General features: G+C 36.2%; 1 protein-coding gene across 2 annotated transcripts in view; it reads left to right on the top strand.

Annotated features, from left to right (window-relative positions):
• Mkln1 (muskelin 1) overlaps positions 1 to 13,818 on the top strand; it is a 110,003-nt gene that overhangs the window by 47,789 nt on the left and 48,396 nt on the right. Inside the window, exons 8-9 of one of the 2 annotated variants that reach the window (XM_034518873.2) lie at positions 720 to 785; positions 9,530 to 9,642. In XM_034518873.2, the coding sequence (XP_034374764.1) occupies positions 720 to 785; positions 9,530 to 9,642 (179 nt within the window). Of the gene's footprint in view, positions 1 to 698; positions 786 to 9,529; positions 9,643 to 13,818 lie in introns of both variants that reach the window. The other variant, XM_076913574.1, reaches the window with a different exon arrangement.

Here is a 13,818-nt window from a genome sequence, read left to right as displayed (position 1 = left end):
AATGATGATCCCGGGAGCTTTTAATTGAGCTGGAAAATTCCTATCTAGTGTAAGAACTGAACCTTTTCTGTAATTATTCTGAAAAATACAGACATTGTAGTTGCCTGAAGTTACTACTTAGTGTAGTAACATGCTTTGCCATATGGCTAGATATAAAATAGGCAATCCATGTAGATTTGTGTAAATATACTGATGTTTACACAACAACAGAATTCACCTAATGATGCATTTCTCATAAAGTATTCCTTATTAAGTAACTCATGACTGTGTAACAGTTGACCTTTCAGTTTTTTAGAGTGTTCCTGTGTAATTAGTACAGAGTTAGATAATGTCAATTTATATATAAAAACCAGGGAAGTTTATTTACCAAACTAATTTTCAACTAATGGGAGATTTATTTAGAAAACCTTAGGCCTTCTGGTTTATATCAAATGTGATATTAGCATTCTGTAACCTTAGGACCAAGAATATAACTCAGTGTTGAACCCTTGCTTATTATTTGTGGGTACCTGTGTTTGATCCTTAGCACATGTGCAGGCACACTATATCCTAGAATCCTGTAACCTTTTGAATATTTGAAACAAAAGTATTTTTTCTTTATGAATTTTTTTACTTATTTTTAATATTTGTTACTACTCTTTATAGACTTACAGTGGGATTACTCCTCTAGAATATAAGGTTTTGTTATTTCTTTATAGAACATATACTTTCTTCTCCAGGTGATGGAGAAGATAACCGACCAGGAATGAGAGGGGGCCATCAGATGGTCATTGACGTTCAGACAGGTGAGTCACATAAGCAGCAGTTCAGCACCATTCTAAAGCTGCATGCTAAGATGTAGTGTTGCCTACGTTTAAAATAGTTTATATGAGTGGGCACTTCTCTTTCCATTTATGATTAAGGTTAAATATTATTCATTAAACTGAGTAGCAAAGACAACAAGCACTGACTGCCCATCTGAAAGTTGACAGTGAGTGAGGAGGCTGTTGTGCTGATAACGTTAGATATCCTAAGAAAAACTTGGCCTTTCTGTAGTTTTACTTTATAAACCTTCACTCTGTACAATGCATGTAGTTGCTTAAGCAGCATTTTACTTTTTTTTTCTAAGAGTATTTGTTACTTTGTTGTGCTGCCTTAGTACTTAAGGAATAAAAATATTTATTTTGTAGACTCATTATTTTGTGAATAATTAGAAAAATACAGTTTGGATACTAAGTCTCAACTGTTTTCAAAACTGTTAGTAATAAGATTGAATATTTCACTTTAAACTGTGTTAAAATATAGTAACTTCAGAATTTGAGAATACTGTTAGAGTCTTTGGAAAACTTTTCTTTCAAGGTGTAAGATATTGTTTCTTAATCTGCCCCTCTCACAAATACTCGCCTGTCATACATAAGTAGGCTTGAATAGGATGCAGTTTCTTAGGCGCTTGCTTTCCTGTGTCAGAGTAACAAGCTTGCCTAGGTTTGTTTATTAAAGAGGCAAATTTGAATATAGACTGTTTTCTTGTTATTAACATGCTAAGGGAAATTGTATGGAAAAGCCCCCTACATTTCCTCAGCAAAATGCACTTTGTTCCAGTTTGGCGACCTTGACACTTAAAGCTGACCTTTAACTGGCAGAAGCTCCAGAGTGCTTATTACTCTGCTGTCTGGGGAAAGAGACCATACATGACAGGGCAAGTGCACATGTGAAAAAAAAGGTAATTTAAAAATAGGTATGGGATTTGAAGGTGGAAAATAAAGTTTCAAGTGTCAAGACAGAACTTAGTTTGAACAACGTGTCTAAAGATTGAATTTAGCAATTCCTTCTTAGGAAACTCAGAAGGTGAAAGTGTGGACATTTTTCCTGCCATTATCTGTTTTATGCAACAGAGACCGAATTATAGCAGATTCTAAGTGGCCCACAATCATATCACCATTCCTGTTTGAATAACTATGGAAATTGTGTTTTTAACAAGTATAATAAGAATGATTATTACAGTCATGCAGTTTAATCTTGTGTGTTACACACACATATTGTGTTTACTCATATTCATGTGTGCACACCCATGCATATATTTTTGCACATTTATGCATGTGTATGTAGAGACAGAGGTTGACAATGGCTATCATTTTCTGTCCGTTCTGCTTCTTGAGATAGTCTCTCTAAATGGGGAGTTCACCAGTTTGTCTAGACTGGATGGATGCCTCCTGGTTTCTGTCTCCCCAGCTCTGGGATTACAAGCTGGGTATTGGGATCAAATTCAGGTCCTCATGTATATGTGACAGGCAATTTACTAGTCTAGCCATCTACTAGTACCTAATTTTATCTTTTTATAATGGCTTCTCTACATGTAACCTGTTAATCAGTTCCTCTCTCTCTCTCTCTATCTTTCTGTTTCTCTCCATCCCTCCCTCTCCCTCTCTCTGGCCTTTCCCTCTCTCTTCCTTTCTTTGTACTTATAATCCTTTAATCTCTCTCATTACTTTGCTGAAAGGCAATTTTAGATGAAATGTTTTCAATTTTCTCATTCAATATGACATCTGCTATCATATGAAGAGGATCGTGTGAATTTTTTTTTGCCTTCTTGTTCTATGTGTTGTATTATATTTGTTAATTTGCATATGTTACTACATCTTTGTATTCTTAGAATGAAACCAATGTGATCATGGTGTATAGTCTCTCATGGTATTAATTGAATTTAGTTTGCAATATTTTTATTAATTATTTTTACATATATTCATATAGCATATGTTCTTTTTGTTATGTCTCTATATTTGTTACCAGGATAATATTGGCTTTATAGAATGAGTCTAGAAACTGTCTTTTTTTTCTGTTTTATGGGATAGTTTGAAGAGCATTGTTCTTGGTTCTGTAAAGGTTTTATTAAATTCTGCAGTAAGTCTGTCTAATCCTATAATTATTCTTCTAGTGTGGTTAGTGTTGCATGTTCTAAAAGGAGATGGGAGTAAGTCATGCTAAGGTCTTTCCTAGCTAGGTGCAATGCTGTATATAATCTTTGTATTGTTTTCTTCTGCTCTTGTAGGGTGGGTGGATGTCCAAGAGCAGGTCTTCAACAAACCTCCCTGTCTTATGTGTTTGAGTCTGTTTATTGTTGAGATTTCTCCTACTCTCAGAGTTTATATGAGTCACTTGAGGTTTGAGCAGGGCTAGATGGAGTGAAGCATTGTACTGTCTCAGGCCTCTACTAGCCATGTTGATTAGCAGTAGGTCAGATACAGGATACAGTAGCTGTCATGCTCCTTTCCCAGCAGATCCTAAAAGGGAAAAAACAAAATAGCCACAAGTAGTAGTGAGTCACGTATGGAAATAAATTAAAAGCCAAGTACGGCTAGGCATAATGATGCATGCCTGTAAAACTGAGTAAGTTTTATTTCGGCCCATTTAATGTGGTTGTATGCTAAAACAGTTGTTCCTTCCTGGTGTTTCATATACCTTGTTTTCTTAAACATTCAGGTTCGTAGTTTCTAAGTTTCAGTGGTTTTTTTTTTTTTTTTTTTTTCCAGTCAGTAGTTTGATTGGAAGCTTGCTTAATGCCAGATCCAAGGGTAAAGTAACCATAAAAATTACAGTGGCTTAAATTTTAATATTTAATTGCCAAAACTACTTCCATCATATGAGAATCATATTGTACTTACCGTAGTAGCAAACGAAAGTGATAGTTTGTCTTACTGTATCTATCTGGATGTTAGTTTTATTAACTTTAGTCCCTGAAACTGATACCTCTTTACTTAATATTCTTTAATTGTGAATTGGGTTTCAACTGTGATTTTGGTAAAACAGGTTGTATGAAAAGACATGTTTTTTTTTTCTGCATAGTATGTCTTAGGTTATTTATTCTTCCTGTGTAATTATTGCTGAATTTTAGGAACTTAAAGTATAAATCCCACGACTGCCCTCTGAGTAGGTTATAAGACTCAGGCAACACATGCCGTTATTTGATACATGCAAAGAAGCTGATGGAGTTGTCACAGAGGCTCTCCACTGTAACTTCCTGAACCTTGAACTACCTCTGTGACAATCATATTAAAGTGCTTAAAAAAAAAACAAACAAAAAACTATCTCACTTTTCCTTAAGCTTTTTAATTAAGTGAATAAAGAAGAGTTTGGGTTGTTAACTACAGTCAGACATTCCTGTGGCTATAATTCTGCCTTTTTTATTGTGTGTGTATGATTTGTGTTTGGGTGTGAGTGTCACAATGTGTATATGGAGGTCAGAGGACAACTTTGTGTAGTCAGGTGAACTCGGGTCATCTGCCTTTATCGACTGAGCCATTTCACTGGCTCCTGCCTTCTTGTTGACACTTGAGATTTTGTGTCTGACTTTTTGGCTCTTTCTGTTAGAACATAGTTGATATAGTCTATAGTTTCAAAATGGACAAACTTGTTTAATTGTAGTGTGCCATCTTGTGGAAGTTTATGCAATCAGCGGTCTGGTTTACTAAGTAGAGTGGTAGATACTGCAGTTGAGCACTTGAAGTAAAAAGTCTGTTTTACTGTACAAAAAACTGTGTGCAAATGGTGTACAAAGGCCAAATTTTTTGCTTGTGTTAACATATCTCCCTTATTTTTAATTCATGTTCAGTGTAAATTGTAGCACTGTAGATCCATGGTTTATTTGTTTCTAGTACTAAATATTAGATCCTTTGTACCAAGAAATTAGAGTTTAATTGTAACATTTGTGAAATACTAATTTGTGGATTGATTTGTGATTGCCTAATGTGGTCTCTTAAATGAAATTGGCTTGAAATTTTGAAAATAGGCTACTATTAATCATATCACCGCTGATCTCTCTCATTCCCTGTCTTCCTTCAGTTAATTCTGCAGTAAGTTCAGATCCTAACCCCTCTGCTTAAGGTTGTCTGTAGTTCCTTCAGTGTTTGTGGGATTCAGTTTAAGCCTTAATAGTTGAACTTTGACTTGATCTAGTCACTGCCTGTCTTTTTAAACTTCCCATCTGGCTAATACCTTTGTGTCCTTATTTTTTATACATTTTCTTTAATTTACTTATTCATCACATAGTTTAACTTCTTTGAATGCAAAGAAGGTTTAGTCTTTACTGCGTCTTTATGAAAGATAACCATATCACATTTTAGAAATTAGCAAATTAATGGTTCAAGAACATTAGTGGTCACACAGCTGTAGTTAGGGAGTCGAGATTAAAGCCTGACTTTGGAGTTCATGCCTTTAAAACCCTGTCATTGTGCTGTCTCCATATCATTGTTACTCATTTAACTTTGCTTGAACAGCTTTTCTGTGCCTCATTCTACTCACCATGAGTACAAAGCTACCTTACCACAGATCTGTGCTGTGTCTCCCAGCCAGGTACTCTTCCCCTTTTAAAACACCTATTTTGCTTTTTACTTTTATATGGGACTTGGTGTACTCTGCCATGTGGTCACTTACATACCCTTTATAGTCACTAGATTGTAAGTTCTTCAAGGATAAGGGACTATTCCAACTTTCTTTTCAGTGGTTTGTGAGTTCAAAACAGTGCTTTAATCCTTTCAAATATATATTGTTGGAGTGCTAAAAAAATTCATAGCCAGGATACCGTATATTCCTTTAAGGGGAAAAAATGAACAGAAGAAGGTTGCTGCTTGAGGAAGATTGTGTTGCCTCAGGATATACACATATATTGTCACAGGACCTGTGTGTATGAGCATAGATTTCCAGTGCTAAGATTTATGCTTTTCCTTTCTTTTCTACACTGTACTTCTTACCATAGTTCTCTCTATATAGCTTCATAGTTTAAGCCTTTTTGTCTTTTATGGATTAGTGATACTTTTTGGTATTTGTTTCTAGATGATTTATCTTTGTAAGACTTAAGTGATTAGTTGATGTAGTTAGAAATTTTTGTTACGCCTCTTTTATTCAGGTATATCAAAAAATAAGTTTTTACAGAATTCACTCTGCTGTATTATTGCTTCAGTTGGGCCACAAAGCTTCCATGGACAGGAATGACATCTTGGCTTAATTCTGTTGGGATGCTTGCCCTGTGCCAGATTTTATTTTGCTCAGCTATCAATGAGGCTGTTGTGGAAATGTGGGCTTTCTTTGCTGTGAGAGTTTATGTGTACAAAGAGACCTGCTTTTCAGAAAGAACATTGAGAACTCAGAGCCTAAGAGGAAGGGTTATTAAAGTTAATGAACCAGGGTAACCTTATCCAGAGGGTGCCCAGAAGTACTATAAAACAAAAGGTCAATTGCTATTGCTATTTTAGTTATATGGTTCTCTTACAAGCTTCAGAAATTAACAGGGTTAATTGCTGTTATAGTGAGGTCTTGGCAAATACTCTTAAGCCAGATGAAAATTCTTTGATTTCTTCTTCCTATAAAATTATGTGTCTGGACATTACTGTGTGTCATTGAGGAAACAATGCTATTTAACTAATGATAATGGATTGTTTTATAGTTATGAAATACAATAGATTTTTAGTAGTTTAAAATAATTGCCATTGTTTCATAGTTTTATAGTGCCAAAGGGATTCCAGGTATTGGTTAGCTGGGGACCAGTTCAGTAATGCTTTTGTTACTGTGTCTAAGATACTTAGGAACTGAAAAGTAACTGGAGGTTTGTTTTTTTTTGTTCATTTTTCCTTTTTAAAAATAGAAACGTTCATTTTTGACAACTTTCAGAATGCTTTTGTATAACTTAGATCTGGGGGACCTCCCAATAGAGTTTTGTAAATAAAATACTCAGACTGAAGAAGGTGGAATGACTGGTGCTTGGTCACTCTGTATTAATCTCCTGCCATTGTTACCAGATACCTCAGAAAAATAGCTTAGGAGGAGAAAGTATTTATTTTGGTTCACAGTTTTAAAGGTTTTAGTTCATCACAATGGCCATGAAGCAGAGGGAGGGAGGGAAGGAAGGTGGGAGGATAGACAGGGAGCTAAGAAAAGATACTTCCTTTAAGAACATTGCTCCAATGACCTACTTCTTCTAACTATACCTACCTCTTAAAGATCCTAGAACCTACTAAAGTAGTGCTTTTAGTCATAACCAAGCCTTTAAGAGACAGCCTGTAGAGGGTAGAAGTTCAAGTTCAAAATTTCTCCTAAGACTCAAGGCAAGCTTTTAAAGGTAGCCCTCTATATAATGTTAGGTAAACTTCAAACATAAAATGACAAGAGTAAATATTTTCATTCCAAAATGGAGGAACGAACTTATAGAAATGAAATTTATAGCCTATCTCCAGTATCCGGGGTACATGAGTGATGTTAGGATATGAGGAAGAAACCTGCTTTTCAGAAACAACATTGAAAGCCAGCTCTAAGAGGGATTGCTTCCCACCATTTGATGGTTAAAACTCACATGGTCTTTCTTTAAGGCTAGCTTTTCTCATTGCCTGCAGCATTCCTCAGTATAATCCCATGTTCCTGAAATCTTTTAACTTCCTGGTGTTCATTTGTATCTTTGGCTTTGTTCCCACAGCTTCATGCATTTTTCTTTCAGGAACTTTATGTACACATTGTCTCACTTCTAAGCTTTCCTTTGAAATCCTTCATTATTTAGACTCTAGTATTCTATATGTTTGCAAAACCAGCATCAGGTAAACTACACCAAAGTCTGCTGCCAGTGTAAGAGGTCTCGGAGTGCCTGGATAGATCAGCATGGGGAAGCAACTTCATTTGGTGTGAGGTCATAGTACCCTAGAGGCAATGGTTTCTTAATGAAAAGTCTTCTAATTTGTTTACTCATTGCAGTAGATGGGCATCTGGCCAATTCCTGACATGTTCTTGTGGCATCTTTACTATTGTCTCATTGAAAAGAACCTGGCTTCCTTTGAAATGGCACCAAGCTCTTCAGAAACCATGTCTTCCTTCATGTTTGAAACATGTAGTTTTTCTAAACAAATGAAGCTTTTCAAATCTGTCTATCTGCCCTTAGCTTTGTTTTCACTCTAAACGTGGCTAAATGCAGCTAGCAGTCACATGGTCTTCTGAGCTCCACTGGAATTCCAGCTGAACTCTCCCTCTGCCAGCCTAGTTGTTCTCTAGCCTGTTCTGAAACGTTCCTAAGCTCTTTCTACAAACCAAGTTCCAAGAACCATGTGGTTAGTCAGTGACAACAACACGCCTGGAATCAGGTTTCTGCATTAGTCAAGTCCTTTTGTCACTATGACAACACACCTGACAAAAGTTTTAGGGGGGATTTGTTCAGTGTAGGAAAGGGTTGTCAGAACTTCTTACACAGTGGAGGCCAGGAAAGAGGACAGGAGTGCCAAGACAGCATAGTGTCTTAAAGGACACTCCTAGTTACCTACCTCTTGCAACTAAAGCCTCCTTCTGAGAGTTCCAGATACTGCCACCAACTAGGACCAACCCTTCAAGAGTAGCCTTTGGGAGATATTTCGGTTTTGAACCATAATATCCAGTTAGCACTAGATCTCAGTCTTCCTCCAGTAGGCTGTTCTTACTCTGAGAGCAGGTGAAGGATTTATAGACATTTTACTTAGAAAATATGCTTAAAATTTGAAATAATATGAGAACATGACAAAAATCTTAGATGACAGCCCAACTATGACTGGAAAGAGCTTTCTTAGTGTTACAGTATTTCCACAGGCAGTTTTCAATTTCGTGTCTTCATGGTCAGTCACAATTTATATGATAGCTGCCATGTGTATAGTCTTAAAACACACACTTCAATGGGTCAGTGGCTTGACAGTTTATAAGCAGTTGGTACAACATATTTACAAAAGGAATTACTTAACAAAAGGAAAGGCATTATATAGGAAAGGGATCTATGATATAGTGTTATATAAAGATTCACTGAGACATAATTTTGTTACAGTAATAAAGTTTATAAATGCAGTAGACATTTCAGATTAACAATATATTTATTTCTTAAGGTATTAGATTCATCTTTAAAATGGAAGACTCTACTACAGTATACTTGTAAAATATTAGCCCAGTTCTTATGGGACTACCAATGTTTTATATCAGTTTATTCTTAAGTTTTAGCTAGTTTTAACCATTGCTTCAGCATTAAGGAGACATCACTTTTAATGTGATCCTCCCCCATTCCCCCCTAGTAATAGCCATGCGTCCTCATGTTACCCTTTTCCCCCTGTGTATTCTAAATTTTGATTTTTAGAGTTTTGAGTAATTCCGTCAGTCTTTAGTAGCTAAAATGTTGCTGCATTGTTAAACTGATAAATATAAACTGCACATGGTCTGACAAATTCTTCAACTGACTGCAGCATCTTCATCTGGGATACTTTATAAACACAGACTCTTTATCTACTAAAAAACTTTTTAGAGTCAGAATCCTCGGGAACATGGTCTAGTGATAGGATTTTTAAATAAATTTCTCAAAATATAGTTCTGCAGCAGACTTTCCACATACTTAGGTTTAAGAATGGTTGGAGTCCATTTTGAAAGCTACACATTTAAAGATATCACTGTAAGAATTATGAAAAGTACCTTCTTAAATATGCTTTGAAACAATTGAGTGAGTCTGGTGCCTATACCCTTATCCTTAAGGCTTTTTTAATACGTACTTTTTTTTTGATTTTCATAGAGACTGTGTATTTGTTTGGTGGCTGGGATGGAACACAAGATCTTGCTGACTTCTGGGCATACAGTGTGAAGGAGAACCAGTGGACATGTATTTCTAGAGACACTGAGAAAGAGGCAAGTTCCTAGTCTTTTCGTTCATCTATCTCATGGTAGGAGTGTGGTTATACACTTTCTGCATGCTTTTTTTCTTCTCTGATGTTTCCCTACAGTTGTAGCAAAATAATTTTGAAGTAAGAAAATCAGTTAGTTTTAAGAACTCCTGCATTTGAATTTCTATCCCTGGCTTATCAATTACTGATATAGTTAGCCAAGTTTATTCCGTAGAATTAGATAGCAGTAGGTTTTTGTTATTGTTGTTTTTGTTTTTTAACTTTTGAGCACTTTACCTGAGCGGTGTAGCTATGTAGCACCTTCTCATGCCTCAGCACTCTACTCTTGTTTTCCAAATTCTTTTTGTTTTTCCTGAGCACTGGAAAGGATGGAGCCCACACCCTCGAGTACAGTGTAACTGAGTTAGCCTAGCCTCCGCCATCTTATTTGTACTTCCTCTGGAAAACTTGCTTTTGATGTCTACTTTTGACGTCCACACTGTCTAGCTTTTAAAAAAAAATACCTTTTATTTTTTGTGTATGAGTGTTTTGGCAGCCAGCATATATGTGTATCATATGCAGGCCTGAGTCTGCAGAGGTCTCAAAAGGTCATCAGATCCCCTTGAACTGGAGTTATGGATGGTTATGGCCCACCATGTGAGTTCTGGAAACTGAACTCAGATCCTCTGCAAGAGCAGCCTGTGCTCTTACTGCTGAGCTTTTCTCCAGCCCCTGGTCTCACCATTTTAGCCCCTCATTATTTCACTGTACAGTCGTGTATAGTCAAGACAGGAATAGTTGTTTATATAGATATAGTATAGAATGTTGGCACATGATGAAATTGCATAACAATGCATTTCTAAGGATGACTTCACATCATTAAGCTAGACCTGTCAGTTTTTATAATTGATGTTTAAGTAAAACAGTACCTATATATGTATTTGTGTTTGTGCCTATATGTATATATGTATATATGTATATATGTATATATGTATATATGTATATATGTATATATGTATATATGTATAAATGAAGCGTTTCTATAATGAAAATAGGTTTCATTTATGACTTTGAATTAAATAATTACATTATTATATATATAGGGAAAAGGAAATATTCATCTTTGTTCTCAAATTATTATAGAATTTTTATTGTATTTTCCATCTAAGCTGTTTCAGATTGTAGACTGGAAAATAAACTGTAACAGAAAGAAATGAAAAAAATCTAAATCAAACCCACTGACTTTTATTTAGGAAGGCTGATTCAAAGTGTCTGGTGATGTGCCTTCAGTCTTTGAAAATGGGGTACTTGCTTACTCAGTCTGCTCCAAGGATTAATCATTTGGGTAATAATTATTTTTCCAAATAAGACCTTGAAATTCTAATTTTTTTTCTAATCCCAAGTACATTTAAAAAAAATGGTCTTCAATCTTCAGGGTTGAAGTATCATTTTCTGAAATTTTCTGTACTCAACAAAAATAAAGACATATCTGAAATCAATTTACTTATTCTCAGATGTTTTAAATTGAGTTAATTACATCTGTAACTGTTCTTTCAGCATAGGGTTCATCTTAAAATCTTCCCTATTCATTGATTATGTCAAATTCTCGCCAAGGGTCTATTGATGTCAGTGCTTCATTTCAAATGTCCTTTCCTCTCTCTTCTTTTGATGCTATTTTTTTTCCTGTCCATCTCCTTTCCTCCCTTCCCCTCTCCACTCCCTACTCCTTCCAACTTATAAAATTACCTAGACTGGCTTTGATTTGTGATACTTCTTCATCTTCCTGGAATTACAGAAATGCACGACCATGCTGAGTAACCTCTTAGGGGTTGCCTTAAGTTTGAGTCCAGCTGTGACTACATAGGGAAGTTCTAAATTAACCTGTGCCACACATCTAAACCGTGCCTCTAAACAAATAAACAAAATTAGTAAGTTATTAGTCTTTTGCAAACATTTACTTTGATCCTTGTTGAGTTATCCCTAATGTTAGTGACTGATAGAACTTCAGTGTTGTATACCAGTAAGCCTTTATTTGCTTGTGAGGCAGTAGGTTGGCTGGTTGCACTCAGTGGGAGACAGCTGTTGACTAGCCTAGATTCTTCAGCTGAGACATGGCTGCGTTTTACTTAATTGTTTTGCCTATCTGTAGGTTAACTGGGACTTGTTCTCAGGACAAGAACAAGACTGTCAGGGGATGAAGCCATGAACAATTCACCAAGTTTCTTTTTCTCTCTTTTGTGAAAAGGATCTAGATAACTAAATCCAGAGTCAGTGTATGGTGGGATGTTAAAGGGTATGGGGAAGTGTGTATGGAGGGGAGCCAATAATTAAATAATGAGTCTGCCCATATTTCTTTTACTTTAGTGAAAGCTTCCATTTTTCATGCAGGTTTAGCCCTCACCGATTTGCCAGCAGTATACCCTGACTGTAACAGCTGCATTTAACCATTTCTGCAGTTCCGCCATGTCTTCCCTTGTCTCATTTGCCAGTGTTTTCCCTGTGTTCTCCCTAAGATCTCCTATCTCCAGCTTCAGCCAGTATGTTCTCTAAAGCTCAGTTTAGACTTTCCTTGTTCATTGTAGCCTTTCTTGAGGCTAAGCAGAATTGAAACCTCCTTTGGTGTGCCTGGTTTGTATTCTTGTTTTCCCACCTAGAGTCTGAATTCTCTATAGTCATGAAGCATATTATTTAGAATTTACTTTAAACAGCTAATAGATATGCTTATTCTTTTGTAAGTAAACAGATGAGGTAAATTAATAAAAAGTTAGTGTTGGAGTAGAGCAAAAGAATAAATAAAAATTCAGGAGAATGAGTATTTGGGTGTGAGGCTTTATCAGATGTTTTGTGTTTTTGAGACAAGGTCTCACTAGATAGGGCACTGTGGCCTCAAATTCAAGGCTATCCTTGAACCTGGCCACTTTCTGGCTTTACCTGTTCTGTGCTGGAATAACAGGCATTTGTCACTGTGTCCAGCTCATTCTATTATTTTTATACCATATGCATACATTGTAATATGAAGTTAAAAATCACAGTGATTACTTTGATGAAAACATTTTCTGTTACTTTGAAACTAATAAAATGTTTTAATACTGGAGCTCAGGTTTCTTACAGTTTGCTTCTCCATTATATAGATGCCTGTGGTGGTTTGAAGAAAGATGGCCCCCATAGGCTCATATATTTAAATGCTTAGCCATCAGGGTGCAGCACTATTTGAGAAGGATCAGAAGGTGTGGCCTTGTTGGAGGAAATATGAACTTGGGTGGGCTTTGAGGTTTCAAAAGCCCATGTCATGCCCAGAGTCTTTTTTTCTCTTTCTCTCTGCCTACTGATCAGGATGTAGTTCTCAGCTACTGCTACAGCACCTGCCTGCATGCTGCCATACTCCCTGCCATGATGATAATGGACAAACCTCTGAAATGATAAGGAAGCCTCCGATTAAATGTTCTTTTTCATAAGAGTTGCCTTGATCATGGTGTCTCTTCACAGCAATAGAACAGTGTCTAAGACAGTGCCTAAACATCTTTAGTTGATCTATCTATGAACTGAGTGCTAACGTTGCCCTCGTTCATTGCTTCTAACGCTCAGCAGTTACTATTTTGCATACCTACTTTTTTGTACCATTGAGTCTAGGTTATTGTTGATGGAATCTCAGGGTGTGCATTTATATCAAAAGTGTGATATACAATCAGGAAGCAAAGTGACTTAATCACTTGAATTTATTTAAACATGTGTCTAGTAGAACACTTAGCGATCAAAAGCTAATAGACTGAGTTCTTAAGGAGAAAATAATTGTAAATGTTTATGTAGTTAGGCTAGTATGTTTTTATTGATTTGGGATGTTCTTTAAAGTAGCTAATAATGAAAGAAAGCTAGAATGAAATAATAAAAGCCCGGGGGTGTTATTAAGGGTAGAGGACTTGCCTTGTGCAAGAGCCTGGGAGCCTGGGTTTCTTGGCACTACAAGTAAGCACAAAGAAAAGCATTTTTATTAACCCTGGTCTACCTTTAGTGTGCTTTCCAGGCTAACAGTATTAATACAAATGAGTTTTATAGGAAGAGATGTCTTCTTAGAAAAGGCTGGGTTAGTTTTTCATACAGGGAGTGCTGGAAAATGTCATCTGTGTGTGCGCACACACACACACACACACACACACACATTTTAATTGTGTCTCTTGTTTTCATTCATTGCATTATTGAGCAA

The sequence above is a fragment of the Arvicanthis niloticus genome, chromosome 15 (genome assembly GCF_011762505.2).
Source record: "Arvicanthis niloticus isolate mArvNil1 chromosome 15, mArvNil1.pat.X, whole genome shotgun sequence".
Classification (NCBI taxonomy): domain Eukaryota; kingdom Metazoa; phylum Chordata; class Mammalia; order Rodentia; family Muridae; genus Arvicanthis; species Arvicanthis niloticus.
Note: the sequence above shows the minus strand (reverse complement) of the source record. Positions and strands in the feature narration are given on the sequence as shown.